The sequence below is a fragment of the Capra hircus genome, chromosome 22 (genome assembly GCF_001704415.2).
Source record: "Capra hircus breed San Clemente chromosome 22, ASM170441v1, whole genome shotgun sequence".
Classification (NCBI taxonomy): Eukaryota; Metazoa; Chordata; class Mammalia; order Artiodactyla; family Bovidae; genus Capra; species Capra hircus.
This window is the reverse complement of record NC_030829.1, coordinates 44,952,889-44,968,274: the sequence shown is the minus strand read 5'-3', so window position 1 is coordinate 44,968,274 and position 15,386 is coordinate 44,952,889. Positions and strand designations below refer to the sequence as shown.

Here is a 15,386-nt window from a genome sequence, read left to right as displayed (position 1 = left end):
TTTGGCAAGGAACTAAGACAGTTCAACTCCTCACAGTCAAGCAAGTGATTCATACCGACAGCTTCCTTTTCCAATTGCTTAAGAAATTGAGATAAAGCAATATTAAATAATTTCTCCAAGAATCATCAAGGGCATGTGTAAAGCCAGATAACATATAAGAGACTGGATGACTGATCATTGAATATTTCATTCCACTGAGAAATTTCAGCAGAAGATGCAGAAAGAAAGAAAGGCTTGAAAACGCAGAAGGCCTTTCCAGCTAACAGTCATACCCATACGTTCTTGTTCTTTTGATTAAATTAACCTGAACCGGGAGGAGGATGAGCTAGTTCATGAACAAGCACACAGACAAGAATCCGCAAACACATGCATGAGGGGTAATGGGGGAGGGCAGCTTTACACACAAGAACAGACACAGGCAACAACACAGTAACAATACTGCAGAATAATTTGCAGCCAAAGTATTTGTGGTTTTGTGTGTGTGTGACAGTGTGTTATGGCTCTTTTCTTTTTTTCCCAAAATGAACTTTTGGCTGAAATATTCCCACAGATGAAAAAAACACTGCACTGCGATGTTTTGCCTACCCCTTGTTTCCCATTATTCCTAATTGACTTCTTCAAAGAGCAGGCAGGGAAAAAACAAGTAGTTTAACAACAGTGCACATTCAACACAGAAAGTTCAGAGAGGACATATTTGTATATATCTCCAAAATCCATGTGTGAAATAATAAAATGTTAACAATTTATTAGGACTTAAATTGTCCTGCTATCTTCCAGGTAAAACAGATGTCCATTGGATTTTTATAGACTTTAAAAAAAATTTTTCAGGGAAAAAACAAGGCAAGCAAGCTACAACTACTGTGGGGTCAAATGAATCATGCATGGTTAGAAAAATTAAGACTAATAGTACTGTTAGAAGGTTGACAGTCTTTGCAATGATTTAGTAGAAAAAAATTCAAAAATTAGTATAAAGAAAAATAAGTTTCTTATTTATGAAAAATACTTATTTTAAGGATATTTTTGCATGTAACATATTATTTAAGCATGAGGATAGATGGGGAATAATTTGCTTTCATGTTCTTTAGTCTAAGATTTACTTATTCACAAACTCAACTATGTAAAAGAACTTGGAAAAAATATATCAATTCAACACAGTATCAGGTAGCTTTTTATCCACATTTCTCAGAAAACATTAATTTTTAATTATTTAGTATGTACACTGAGTTTCATTATAATAGAATACAATAGAACTAGTGAGTTTTTTCATTATAATTAAAATAATTTGAAAGAGAATCCTGAGCTAACATGCCTTTAGGAGTTTATTCATCTAATAATTTTATTTTCAATTAAGATGAATATCAAAATCTGTTCATCTCTCATCAAAAATGTAGACACTCATTTTTAAAAGAAAATACTTCATATAACTACTTCTATTTGTGATACTACTAATCAATTCATTACTCTTATAACAGAAAAGCATTTAAAATGCACAGTTTTTAGATTATAAGAGAAATAAAACAATCATTTTATGTTAATTCTCTTCTCCTTTAGACTCTGATACCATTACTCTATGGCAGCTAAAAACCTCTCCATGGCAGTTTTTTCACACTACTCAAACAGTGACATTCAAAAAAAGAATGAACTAAGTAATGACCAGCTACGAGCACTCAAAATAAATGAATAAATGTTTTAATAGCTTATTTCTGATGAGTGAAAATTCCTTTCACGACTCAGATTTGAAGATTCACAAAAAACTTGCAGTTAGTTGCTGTGGTTTATTTTGGTTGTTTTTATTCCTAAGATAATTATTATCATGAGTTTTAATAGAGGGGTACAGGATTTCTAGTTGTAAGACCTAGATTCTAAATCTCGCTTTGTGTCTTATGACTATGGACAAATGAATAAGCCTGTCTAAGGACAGTGAAAATAAGAAAATGACAAACATGGGGAAGGTATTGTTCATTTGGAGTTTTACTGTGATTATTATTTCATAATATGTATCCCATCAGTGGGGCTTGCTATACAGCTGAGTTGATGTTTGTTTAATTTTTCATAGACAAGGTATTACATGCACCTTAGAGTAGCCTCCCTACTAAGTTTTCAGAAAAAGCAGTGTGTTTGTGATAGGTATGTAAGCACATTCCTTAATTTAGCTGCTTGAAGAGATGATAAACCCAAGCAAGTTTTCAGCATGGGGTGAAATTAGACAAATTGCTAGTCTTTAAACCTAGCAAGTGAGTGTGCTCAAGGGACTTGTGGAACATTTCAAGATAAAGATGACCTAGGAAAAAACAATCCTGAATCTCCACTTGTTGATGTCATGTGATGCCACATCTAGGTCATGTCATTAAAATAAAGACCACAGCCAACTTTACAGCTGGCCCGCTGTCTGTTAGGAACCTGTAGGTGCTAATGAGTCTTTCTTTTAAAAGGAACAGACAATGTGAAGAACACTTTCGAATTAAATACATCTATTTATCTCCATATCAATATCTACTGATTTCTGGGCAAAAGAGATTTTGTCAAAGCACATTTGACATGGGTGCCAGAATTCTTGACAAGGTTATCAAATAAAGTTGTAGATAGATGTGATTTTTAAAATATTTAAGTCAATAGAAACTGTAAGAAAGAGTCATACAGAAGGGTGACAGCTGATTTGGGGTATTCACTAGGGTCCTTGTGAAGACACAAGAGAAGACAGATTCACATGACTGGAGACTGGCAAGTCCTGATCCAACCTAAGCAGTGGAAGCAGAAGTCTTCCATAGAATTTAACCAGCTGTACTCAGCACGAATCACAACTTTGCAGAGGATGGGCTGAAACTGTTAACTAGTATAGCATGAGTGTCTTATACTGTGATATATATATGGCGGGCGGGGGGGGGGGGAATTAAACAAAAACATGAGGAAATTGAGTTTATAAAATCAATGCTTGTCCAAAATTATAAGGCCACAGCCTCCTCTTTAAAAAGAGAGAAGGAAGCATTTTCTTTGCATTTAGGTAGTACTCCTGCCTTTTCAGATTAAAACATGGATTTTAAAATCTGGACAGGAAGCTTCTGATGGGGGTCAAAAGTAGGTAAGATATTTGGGCCTAATGTACTTTAGGCACTGCAAAAACATAATACATTTGAATAAATCATTACCTGGACAAATTTCTACCATGGCATTCTGACCCATTCAAGGTTTAGAATGAAAATACACAGTAAGTACTTCTTCTTATGAATCTGTTGGTTTTAAATTAGTTCCCCCAAAAGGTCAGGAAGCAATTGTCAATTCCTTTCATCTAAGACACAGCTTCATTCACTAGTCAGGAATCTAGCTCTTAAAAAATGCAGATTGCTATGGATTTTCTTTTAATGATTTCAGAACATATTATCATAAATACAATTAAGCACATTATCACTTTCAAAGACATACAACTGTCATTAAAACCAAAGGAATACTGGTGAACATTTTTTTTCCTAATTAGAGATTTACCTTTTTCCAATTAAACAGGTCAGTTTAAAAAGCAAATCCAGGTATCTGGTTCTGCTTCAAAATATCTCTGGTAACTTTTAGGGCAAATTTCAAGCATTTTATAGAAACAGAAAATTGAGAAAAGAACATTTCAAAAATGTCTGTATTACAAATTAGGTAAGTAAAATTTGAGGGTCCCCCAATTATGTTTCTTCCATTTCCATATGTAAGGAAATTTGTCACAAATGGGAACAATCAAAACAAGGTTTGGAGCCTCACAGATGTGGGCAAGCTTGGTATTTTGATACGAACTGGTTTTGAAAGTCTGAATCTAGCACAAAAGAGAAATTTGGTCATGACTCAGGAGAAGGAGTATATAACAATACCTAGCAGTTATTTTAATGAAAGAATTTAGAAGTATTTCAGGAAATAAGGCAAAATTTCAGATTAATACTATATCAAAATCAAAATTAAAAGCAAACATGCCTAAAATGATACCAGGACTGATAGTACCAATAAGACAAAACACAAGTTTATTAACACTACTCTTGTGAAAGTTAGCCACTGATTATTTTCAATAAAATGTTAGTTAATCATTCCAAGTGCCTAGAAAGGAAAGTATTGACTATAGTCTAGAAGCCTGCTGTGAAACTAGGCAGCAGATAGTCAATGATAATGTTAAATAACTTTCTCTCTCTGAGATGGGCCTTGCTAATTTTAATAAATCATTTTTCTCCAACAAATGATTAGTCATGATTACGAAGTATAAGCAAAACACTAACTAATGAATCTGAGGACTCTTCTTTCATGCTGCTTATTGCTTTAGCAATAATTTGTTAAATTTATGCACTGTAAAAATATTCTCTATTACAGATCTTTGGGAGTTTAGTGTCTATTAACAACACCTTCATATCTTAACAGAAGAACAAGGTATATAAACTACTCTAAATGTTATATTTTATTTCAGTCTTCTAAAGGAAGTTCCAATTTTCACATAATTTTCAGTTATGAACAAAATATTACTTTTTAGAACAGAGTTTTTAGGGTGATTATAGAAATTTAAAATATTTTAAAATTTAAATTTTATTTTAAATCTAATTAATTAATACTAAATACAATAGCTGAGTAAAAAAATACATCTGGAAACTAATAATCATGTATCTTTGTGCTTAGGAAATTATGTACTTAGGAAACTTAGTGCTAAAGGAAATTATTCTTGCACAATTCCAGCTAACTACATCTAGAATATTCAAATTTTGTATATTATAACAACTGTTCCAAAAAGAAAATTCTTATCATAGATGAAACAAATTAGATATTTATAATAAACATAAATAAAAGTTCAAAATAATTTTCTTAAGTTACTCTTGTGCAAAATAAAAAGAACCAATTTATGCTTAATACTTTTTAAGACCTTTCACACAAATATATAATTATTAATATAATACCTTTTAACTAAGGAATTTCCTAAAATTAACGTAGAAAAATGAGTAATTACCTGGATGGTCTGATATAAAACTCTAATTTCAAATCTTAAGTGTTATTTTGAATATAATTTGAGTTCTCTAGGTATTGAAAACCTAGATTAAATGTGAGACATCTGTGTTTGTGTGTATACGTGCATTAGTACATGCTACATGTATGCTATGAATTCTCTCTTAAATAGCTGTAACTATACATTGTGTCAGAGAAGCTAGTGTATATGTGAATCAAATAATTTTCAGCTACTGGCTTTAAAAAAAATCATAAAAAGAAGCCACTGTACCTACATAAGGACTGTGAAAGCATTTATAATTGAGGCTATCATGTCCCTGAGATTACATAGTCTTACAATGACATAAAAATGATGAAGAACTCACTGAATATTAACAAAAAAAAACTTTTCCCTTGTATTGGAAAAATGGTCTTTTTCTTGTGACCTTTATGCAAAATATGAGCCCTGGTAAAGATGAATTCTCACTCACTATTTGATACTCCCTAGGGTTGCAAAGAAATAGAGGAAAACAACAGAATGGGAAAGACTAGAGATCTCTTCAAGAAAATTAGAGATACCAAGGGAACATTTCATGCAAAGATGGGCTTGATAAAGGACAGAAATGGTATGGACCTAACAGAAGCCACCTAAGAAGAGGTGGCAAGAATACACAGAAGAACTGTACAAAAAAGATCATCACAACCCAGATAATCACGATGGCGTGATCACTCACCTGGAGCCAGACATCCTGGAATGTGAAGTCAGAAAGCACCACTATGAACAAAGCTAGTGGAGTTGATGGAATTCCAGTTGAGCTATTCAAATCCAGAAAGATGATGCTGTGAAAGTGCTACACTCAATATGCCAGCAAATTTGGAAAACTCAGCAGTGGTCAAGGACTGGAAAAGGTCAGTATTCATTCCAATCCCAAAGAAAGGCAATGCCAAAGAATGCTCAGACTACCACACAATTGCACTCATCTCACACGCTAGTAAAGTCATGTTCAAAATTCTCCAAGCCAGGCTTCAGCAATATCATGAACTTCCAGATGTTCAAGCTGGTTTGAAAAGGCAGAGGAACCAGAGATCAAATTGCCAACATCTGCTGGATCATGGAAAAAGCAAGAGAGTTCCAGAAAAACATCTATTTCTGTTTTATTGACTGTGCCAAAGCCGTTGACTGTGTGGATCAAAATAAACTGTGAAAAATTCTGAAAGAGATGGGAATACCAGACCACCTGACCTGCCTCTTGAGAAATCTGTATGCAGGTCAGGAAGCCACAGTTAGAACTGGACATGGAACAACAGACTGGTTCCAAATAAGAAAAGGAGTACGTCAAGGCTGGATATTGTCACCCCGCTTATTTAACTTCTATGCAGAGTACATCATGAGAAACGCTGGGCTGGAGGGAGCACAAGCCAGAATCAAGATTGCCGGGAGAAATATCAATAACCTCAGATATGTAGATGACACCACCCTTATGGCAGAAAGTGAAGAGGAACTAAAAAGCCTCTTGATGAAAGTGAAAGGGGAGAGTGAAAGAGTTGGCTTAAAGCTCAACATTCAGAAAACGAAGATCATGGCATCTGGTCTCATCACTTCACGGGAAATCGATGGGGAAACAGTGGAAACAGTGTCAGACTTTATTTTTGGGGGCTCCAAAATCACTGCAGGTGGTGATTGCAGCCATGAAATTAAAAGATGCTTACTACTTGGAAGGAAAGTTATGACCAACTGAGATAGCATGTTCAAAAGCAGAGACATTACTTTGCCAACAAAGTCCATCTAGTCAAGGCTATGGTTTTTCCAGTGGTCATGTATGCATGTGAGAGTTGTTCTGTGAAGAAAGCTGAGCACTGAAGAACTGATGCTTTTGAACTGTGGTGTTGGAGAAGACTCTTGAGAGTCCCTTGGACTGCAAGGAGATCTGATCAGTCCATTCTAAGGGAGATCAGTCCTGGGTGTTCATTGGAAGGACTGATGCTGAGGTTGAAACTCCAATACTTTGGCCACCTCATGCGAAGAGCTGACCCCTTGGAAAATACCCTGAAACTGGGAAGGATTGGGGGCAGGAGGAGACGGGGACGACAGAGGATGTGATGGTTGGATGGCATCACCAACTCGATGGACATGAGTTTGGGTAAAATCTGGGAGTTGGTGATGGACAGGGAGGCCTGGCGTGCTGCAACTCATGGGGTCGCAAAGAGGTGGACATGACTGAGCAACTGAACTGAACCGAACTGAAATATGAATTGGCAGAAGAGATGGGATTTCAAAGGATATGATCATGCAGCGGATACTCATACGTGTAGAAACATTAGAGGGGTCTCAAATGTGTCTTGGCCACTAGCACGGTTACCCCCAGTACCTCCAAATCAGACATTTGCCCTGCAGCAATGTGGATATAAATGAAGCACTAAATTTAGGACTCAGCATGTCTAAAGATTAATTTAAAATTCATAAGAGGCTTCTGGAGATGATCCCTGAGCACAATAACCATTAGGGCTACAGCAATGAAGGTTTGCAGACTGATGAAAAAAATGATATTACTTGTCTCAAATTAAGAACTAAAGAAAGCAAAGAGCTCAACTGCACAGAAATGGCACAGTGTTTATAATGACAAGACAAAACTCATTCAGGAGTAGAGACTGGTAGTTAAACTGCAGAAAGGTTATTATTATAAGAAGTAATAGGGATATATAGGCAACGTTTTAGACTCCTAGGAAATGACATTAGACTATCACTTAACAAAATCAAGTGACAAAAGTTAAAAGTTTCTCAAAGTAGAAAGTTTATTTCTACTCTAAGAAACAACCAGTCCATTCTAAAGGAGATCAGCCCTGGGTGTTCCTTGGAAGGAATGATGCTAAAGCTGAACCTCCAATACTTTGGCCACCTCATGTGAAGAGCTGACTCATTGGAAAAGACTCTGATGCTGGGAGGGATTGGAGGCAGGAGGAAAAGGGGACGACAGAGGATGAGATGGCTGGATGGCATCACCGATTCAATGGAAGTGAGTTTGATTGAACTCCGGGAGTTGGTGATGGACAGGGAGGCCTGGCGTGCTGCAATTTATGGGGTCGCAAAGAGTTGGACACAACTGAGTGACTGAACTGAACTGAAGATACAATGCTCCCAGGAAGATATCAAAGCTTAATTCTTATTTTTCCTACTTTAGTTTACATCGGTGGACATAGGACTAACTATAAAATAATCTTGTTTAACAAAAACAAGTTATAGTTCACCAAATTTTGTAGGGTGGCCATGTTTAAAATAAATAAGAATAAAATAAATTTCTTAGGTACCAGTAACTGGTTAGAAAACAAAAGGAGAAACACACAACTCATAACAGTAATTTAAAAATTATATACATAGAAATGCCTTAGGCTATCCATAAAAAGAAATACCATAGGCCTGTAATAGGAAAATGAAAAACTTAGCTACAAAAGATAAGTGAAATAGATAAAAGCTGTATCAAGTTCATAAATTGGAAGAAAAATATCAGAAAAATATCATTCTAAAATTATTTTGGATATTAAATACAAATCAAGTTAAAATCAACAATTGTGCTATTAAATTAGCAAGGTGATCCTAAAGTTTACCTGGAATGATGGAAAATTAAAGGTTAAGAACATTAAAAAAAATGAATAAAAAGCAGAAAGAAGTAGAATAAAATTTGTTTCACTAGATCTTCAAAAATATTATAAAACCATGATAAATAAAATTCTGATCCCACAAGCAATGGAACCTCACCACTCAACATGAAGCAAAACAATCTAAAGATAGATGTAGTTAAATGGATATAAAAAGTAACTTAAAAAAAACCTAATATAGGTGAATATTAATGAAATTCAAGGATGATCTCTAAGCACAAGGCAATGAGGAAATCCTAAAGGGAAATACAGGTCAAGAACATAAAAATAGTTTTCTATAGAAAAAACTTAAAGTAAATAAAATCTTGCCATAAATCTGAGAAAGCCTCCATATAAAGCACAAAATAATTCATACAGTCCAATGAGCAAAAAAAAAACTCAAAAACAAGTGCTTAAATCACTTCAAATTATTTACAGAAGAAAACTACAAACAGCTAATAAATGAATTAAAAACTTCAGCCACATTAGTAATTAATGATAGCAGAGTTAAAGTGAGAAAAATATTCCACCACGCATGTGTCACAGTTATGTAAAATGATAGTTTTCCTGTGTGTTGGTCTAGATGTGACAGAATGCCTTTGTTCAGAGCTGGATCAGGCACTACTCGGAGCTTTTAAAAGTCTTGGCCCCTCATTTTATTCTACTAAAAAAATGCAAATGTGGGGAAATTAATATGGAAAGATGCTCTTTGGACTATTATTTATACTGGCAAAGAAAAAAAATAGAAGAAAGAAATGATAAATGTTTGAAGAATGAGCACATAGAATAGAATATTGTTAAAACCATTAAAATGGTGTTTTGGAAGAATATATGGGAAAATTTTGATGATATGTAAGAAATACAGGATATAAAAGTCAATAAAAGCTTTGACAATTTGGTGAAAATAAAGAGTATTAGACAAGAAAAAGAAAAGAATGGAGCTAAAGAGAAAAGGAAGAAAAAAAGGAAAAAGGGGGAAGGAAGGAAGGAAAAGGGAGGGAAAGGAGAGAGAAGAAAGAAAGAAGGAAAAAGGTAGAAAAGGAGACAGGAGATGAAAGAATACTGACAGTCAATCAAATGATGTCTGGGTGGGGAACAACCTAGATGTTCCTAGTTATTATTTCTGCACAGTAAGATGTCTTATTACTTTTATTTTCTGCTATATCCATCCATATTTTGGCAAACTCTTCACTGTGGCCCTAATCTTATGTTTATAACTGGAAAAAAGACAATTTTTAAAAAATTCTATAAAGGATAGAAAATTCATCATGTTGCATACCTATCAGTCTAAAAAACAAACTGAACCCTTAGAATATCTGCAGACAAGAGGAGCTAAAATATTGAACTATTCACTATGGAATCAGAGAAGGCAATGGCACCCCACTCCAGTACTCTTGCCTGGAAAATCCCATGGACGGAGGAGCCTGGTGGGCTGCAGTCCATGGGGTCACTAAGAGTCGGACACGACTGAGCGACTTCCCTTTCACTTTTCACTTTCATGCATTGGAGAAGGAAATGGCAACCCACTCCAGTGTTCTTGCCTGGAGAATCCCAGGGATGGGGGAGCCTGGTGGGCTGCCGTCTATGGGGTTGCACAGAGTTGGACACGACTGATGCAACTTAGCAGCAGCAGCAGCACACTATAGAAAACAGTATAAAGGTTTCTCAAAAAGCTAAAGGCAGTTGTCATAGGATCGAGCAATCCCTCTCCTGGCCAGATATTCAGACAAAACTATAACTCAAAAAGCTACACGCACCCCTATGCTCACAGCAGCGCTATTCACAATAGCCAAATATGGAAACAACCTAAATGCCCAGCCACAGATGAATGGGTAAAGAAGATGTGGCACAAACATACGATGGACTGCTACTCAGCCACGGAAAGAATGGAAAAATGCCATTTTCAGCAACGTGGATGGACCTAGAGATCATCACACTAAGCGAAGTAAATCAGAAAGAGGACAGATACCATGTGATATCACTTACATGCGGCATATAAAATATGACACAAGTGAACTTATCTACAAACCAGAAAAGGGGAAAGAGGGAGGGAGGGGATGGACTGTGAGTTTGGAATGAGCAGATGCAAACTATTACATCTAGAATGAATAAACGAGATCCTCCTGTATAGCACAGGGAACTATCTTCAATACCCTGTGATAAACCATAACGGAAAAGACAATGGAAAAGAATATGTATGTGTAACTGAATCACGTTACTATTAGAGCAGAAATTAACACAGCATTGTAAATCCCATACACTTCAGTAAAATATATTTTTTAAAAGAATAATAACCTATTTTAATTGGCTATATTCCCAGTATGTCCAAACAATGGGAGCTTAGTTAACTCAGGGAGAAAAAATTGGTCCATGACTTTTGACTTGGTCACCTAAAGGACTGAAAAGTTTGCCTTTGCATCCTAAAGACCCATCACTGGGTTAGAGGAAAGGCAAAATCCAGGAAGTATCAGGTCATCACTATTTCTGGAAATGGTCTACAGGTTAACAGAACTGTTTCTTTCGCCCTACATATCCTGACATGGATGGTAAATTCCTACCAGAGTTTAGGTAAATCAGAGCTGCTGCAGCAACAAAGCCCTCCCCACTTGCCCTCCATACACCCCAAAACCTGATATACTTTGTTTTTTTCCTGTCCTTAACTAGTAAGTGTGATATAATTTCAGTGTGGTTACTTTACATCTCTTTAAAATGATCTAAAGAAAACACATACTTTCTTCAGGGTTAATGTTCAAACATGAAGATATCCCAGTTTTAATTTGTCTTCACATCTCCACTCACTTGAGCCTGCTTATTAACATGTCCATTCAAATATTAAGAGAAAAGAAATTTGGATTATTTTTGTTCCTCTGCTAAAAATCATATGTGGGTACAGAGGTTAATAAAGATGCTCCAATGAGGCTTGAAGAATTCTGTTTCCTAAAGCAAAATTTGTTTCCAAGGATGAAGGGTGGAGGATGAATCTGAATAAATACACCCAAGCATCTTGTGTATCATGCTATATACAACTAGGAGCAGTAACTTAACAAAAAGTTCTTGGGCAAATTGTTTCCTTTATCCCTGCTATTCCTTTTTCCCATAATGGGAATTTATAAACAAGATGTAATTAGAGTGCAAGATAGCACAGATCATATCTGCCAAATGACAAATCCCATTCACTTTTATGTATTATTTCTCCCATTAAGTCACCTGAGTTGACAAAATCCCCTTTCTTTTTAATAAGTTAAAGAAACAAACTGCTTCATATAGATACACACCTGTCATTAGGATAAAAAAACAAACAAACAAACAAAAAACTAGCAGTGGTATCTGGGCTATTTTACACATATTTTTACTAGTTACCTGTTTTTTGTTTTTGTACCATTAAGCTATAATCAAAACTGCTACAGTTATTAGGAGAGTATATTTTAGATTGTTTTCAAATAACAGGTGTTTAACCCTTGCAAAACCCATAATAATGTTAGGCATTTCACAATCTCAAAGGGCATAGCCCTACTTTAAAATTTAAATCTATTTTAACTTCTATCACTTGAATATAACATACATTGGGCTGTTTGCTATTTTACAAATGTTTTTCCTTTTGGCATAGATAACTCTGTTTGAAGAATGTGGGAAAGATTTCATGAGCCTAGATCTGCAGCTGACCTAAGTTTTTCTATCACCTTAGAGTTAAGACAGAGGTAATACCAGAGCTGGCAATATTTCCTTGAGTTCTTAATTTTTAAATTTCACAGACAAAAGAAATGGCAATGGCCTCTGAACAGGTCATTTCTTTTGACAGAACGGAAATGGGAAGAGATTCATAAATATTTCAAAACTTCCCCAATATGGCACACTGTGACATGTAATCAATGGATCCTCATGCTTTTATATGTTACAGCGGGAACTTTCAGAAATGACTTACTGGGTTGTACATCTGATTGAACAACTGCTCAGCTTGCTACATTGCAAAGTTGGGGAGGCATTGAAGCACAGACAGGGAAAGAAGGAAAGATCCAGAAAAACAGCATTAGCTCAACAAATTCAGTGCATTTGCACAGACAAACTGGTGGTTAAAAAAGAAGAAATTTCAGTTTCTAAACATTCCACACTGAAAGTGAGAGGCTCTAGGGAAATAGAAATGTTGACTTTGGCTCCTTTAAAAGAATAGCTGGAATAAGAAATTTAAGGTTTGTGTTACTTTCCCTTTCTCAAGTTAAATAACCCATGAAATAAAGAAAGCTGTCCACTTTTGATGATACATGAAGTGCTGGCCTCTAGTAATGAATCAGAAGAAGTGCTCTTGGCCAAGCCTGCAATTTATTACCTGAACTTCAAAGATGGTAATAATAAAAGATTAATTAAATCTTATCACTGAATTTATAGCTCTTCTTTTATATTAACACAAGCTTGACTTTTCTATTCAGTCTAACTTTAGAAAAATATAGATTAGCAAACAGCAGGTTAGCAATAGCAAAATATCAGTAAGCAAGACATTACAGGATTAACAGTAAATGGGAAAAGAAAAGAATTAAGTCAGTAGGAAGATTAAAGGGAACCAAAATACAGTATTACCCATTGTCTATTACCAGTTCCTACTAGTAGTTTGTAATTAAAAAATACAGTTTTCAGTGTCTATCCTATTATGTTCCAAGTCCTTTAGAATCTGTAATGCTCTTCTGTTTTATGGAAAAGATATAAATGTTTGTGGATTTAAAGGTACTAAATATTATTTTAAATAGCATCCTCAAATTATAGATCTTAAATACCTGCATCATTAATTTGGGACTCAATGTCAAGGGGTAGAAGGTGAAACACTGTAAGCTTTAAGCCAAGACATTCCTTTGAAGAGCAAGAATTTATTTTTCTTCAACTTTGATGAAGTAAATGATAATTTTACTGTGGTTTTAAAAAATACCTTCTTCAAAGATGATATTAATTGGAAAATGACTTAAATAACATAAATCATGGCATTCTGAATTTCTATTGCTTCTGAAATGATTTCTAGTCATATAAGATAAATTTATGTCTACATATTGAACACTAAATACTCACTAATATGAGTAAAGATTTCCTTACAAGTGAAACTCCAACAACAAAGTTGGAGTTCATCGACAAAACTGGAAAGATGGGGAAGGAACAAATATATCCTGATAACCTTGCTGCCTGACGCTGATAGAGAGTTCTCTATAGACACGGGGTGGTTATAAGGGCCACAGTGCTCACAGGCCTTATTTTGGCAGCTGCCTTGAGTTTGAAATCTGGCTGACCAGGTGTGTGGAGCTGTTTTTAAGAGGTGGGATGGAATGTGTAAGAAGTTCCTTTTCTGCCTTTAGTAACCATTTTCAACACAAACTATTTGGAAATGTCTTAAATTGACATAGTGCAGTAAAGAGTTAAAAGCGTGTATGAATGTCCTCCACAAACTTTTCTGTTAAAAACTCATCTTAACCAATTTCTAGCACTGTTTATAAGACAACTGCAGACTTAAATCACAATTTGGATTCCACTGTCACTAGCAGACAAGGTTTCTGCTCAGCTAAACACATCACCAACGTTGTATAGATTTTATGGCAAAAATACCTGAGCGCTCACAAATCTTGAGCAAAACTCCACTGGGAACTCATGGTTTATTTATGACATAATAAAACTATTATGTTTTCAGCTTTCATTTAGTAACCCTTTATATTTTATTCACAAGTCACATACCCTTGTATTTAAAAGGAGGCCCAGACACTCCTTAAGCTTTTATAGCTGCTTATTTTTCCATGAGTAAATGGTGTGTATATATGTATATTCACAAATTTTTGGCTTATATTTTCAAATATTTCATGTAGACTTCAATTCTTTTTAAGGTGATGGGTACTTGAGGTTTTTACGGAATTATTTATTAGCAGAAATTAAAGGCTACTAGAAAAAGTATTTTAAACTTTTGAATTTAGTTGATGTAGAGGGCCAAAAATAACAAAATAATTACTGCAGGTTAGATATAAAAATATTTATATTATAATTACCTTATTTAATCTTACTGTACTATGCATGTAGGAGATAACATAAGACAAGTATATACTTAGAAATAAATTATCTTTTCATAAATTAAATAGGTCCTTTATAGCAAGATAACCATATTTGTTAGTTTATTCCTGGTGATGTGGCAGAATGCTAAAATGTTGTCAGGAATAATACTAAAATATTTATCAGATTTGAGCTACAAATTTCAGTATATGGTGTCTATCTGAAAGTCTAAGGAAATCACATGCTTTCACTGACTTTGCAGCTTAACTGAAACTATGTTGAAAGACACTAAGTTGAATTGTACAGATGTTCACCTATTAAACTAGCTAAGTCATGTTCATGGAAACTATGAGCATCAATATATGAACATCAATATATGAACCTCTTACTTTTAAGAGGCTTTCCAGTTCCACAGATCCCTTACACTAAAACGGAGGGGGTCAAGTATGTATCTGAAGACATAATATGTGGAATGCCCTTGACTCCATAACGGTTCCTCAGAGTTGATGAAAGGCAGTTTTCATGCCCAGGTGTAGTGGGAGTCCTCCTTCAGGACCTAACATACTTCAAGTGAGGTGAGATGACTCAAAGACCACCATAAGGAGCCAGCAAAATTCCCTTACAGAGTTATCTTGGAGTCTGCTTTATGATCACAAACATGTTCATTATATAAAAAGTACCATTCATAGGTTCATTTCTTGATATGCATATGCATGTATAACATATTGCAGAATATATTCATATATGTGTCAAGAATATATATCATACACCCAATGCATAAACAGCCAAGTCAATCGCCATCTAAACAC

At 35.0% G+C, this 15,386-nt stretch overlaps 1 protein-coding gene across 7 annotated transcripts in view; it reads right to left on the bottom strand.

The window, feature by feature from the left end:
• The window catches only part of ERC2 (ELKS/RAB6-interacting/CAST family member 2), a 996,291-nt gene that overhangs the window by 500,698 nt on the left and 480,207 nt on the right, over nucleotides 1–15,386 (bottom strand). For 4 of the 7 annotated variants that reach the window (XM_018038455.1, XM_018038452.1, XM_018038453.1 and 1 more), the window contains exon 11: nucleotides 12,488–12,523. The exons of the other annotated variants lie outside the window; for them this stretch is intronic. In XM_018038455.1, the coding sequence (XP_017893944.1) occupies nucleotides 12,488–12,523 (36 nt within the window). The remainder of the gene's footprint in view (nucleotides 1–12,487; nucleotides 12,524–15,386) is intronic. 7 annotated transcript variants of the gene reach the window in all.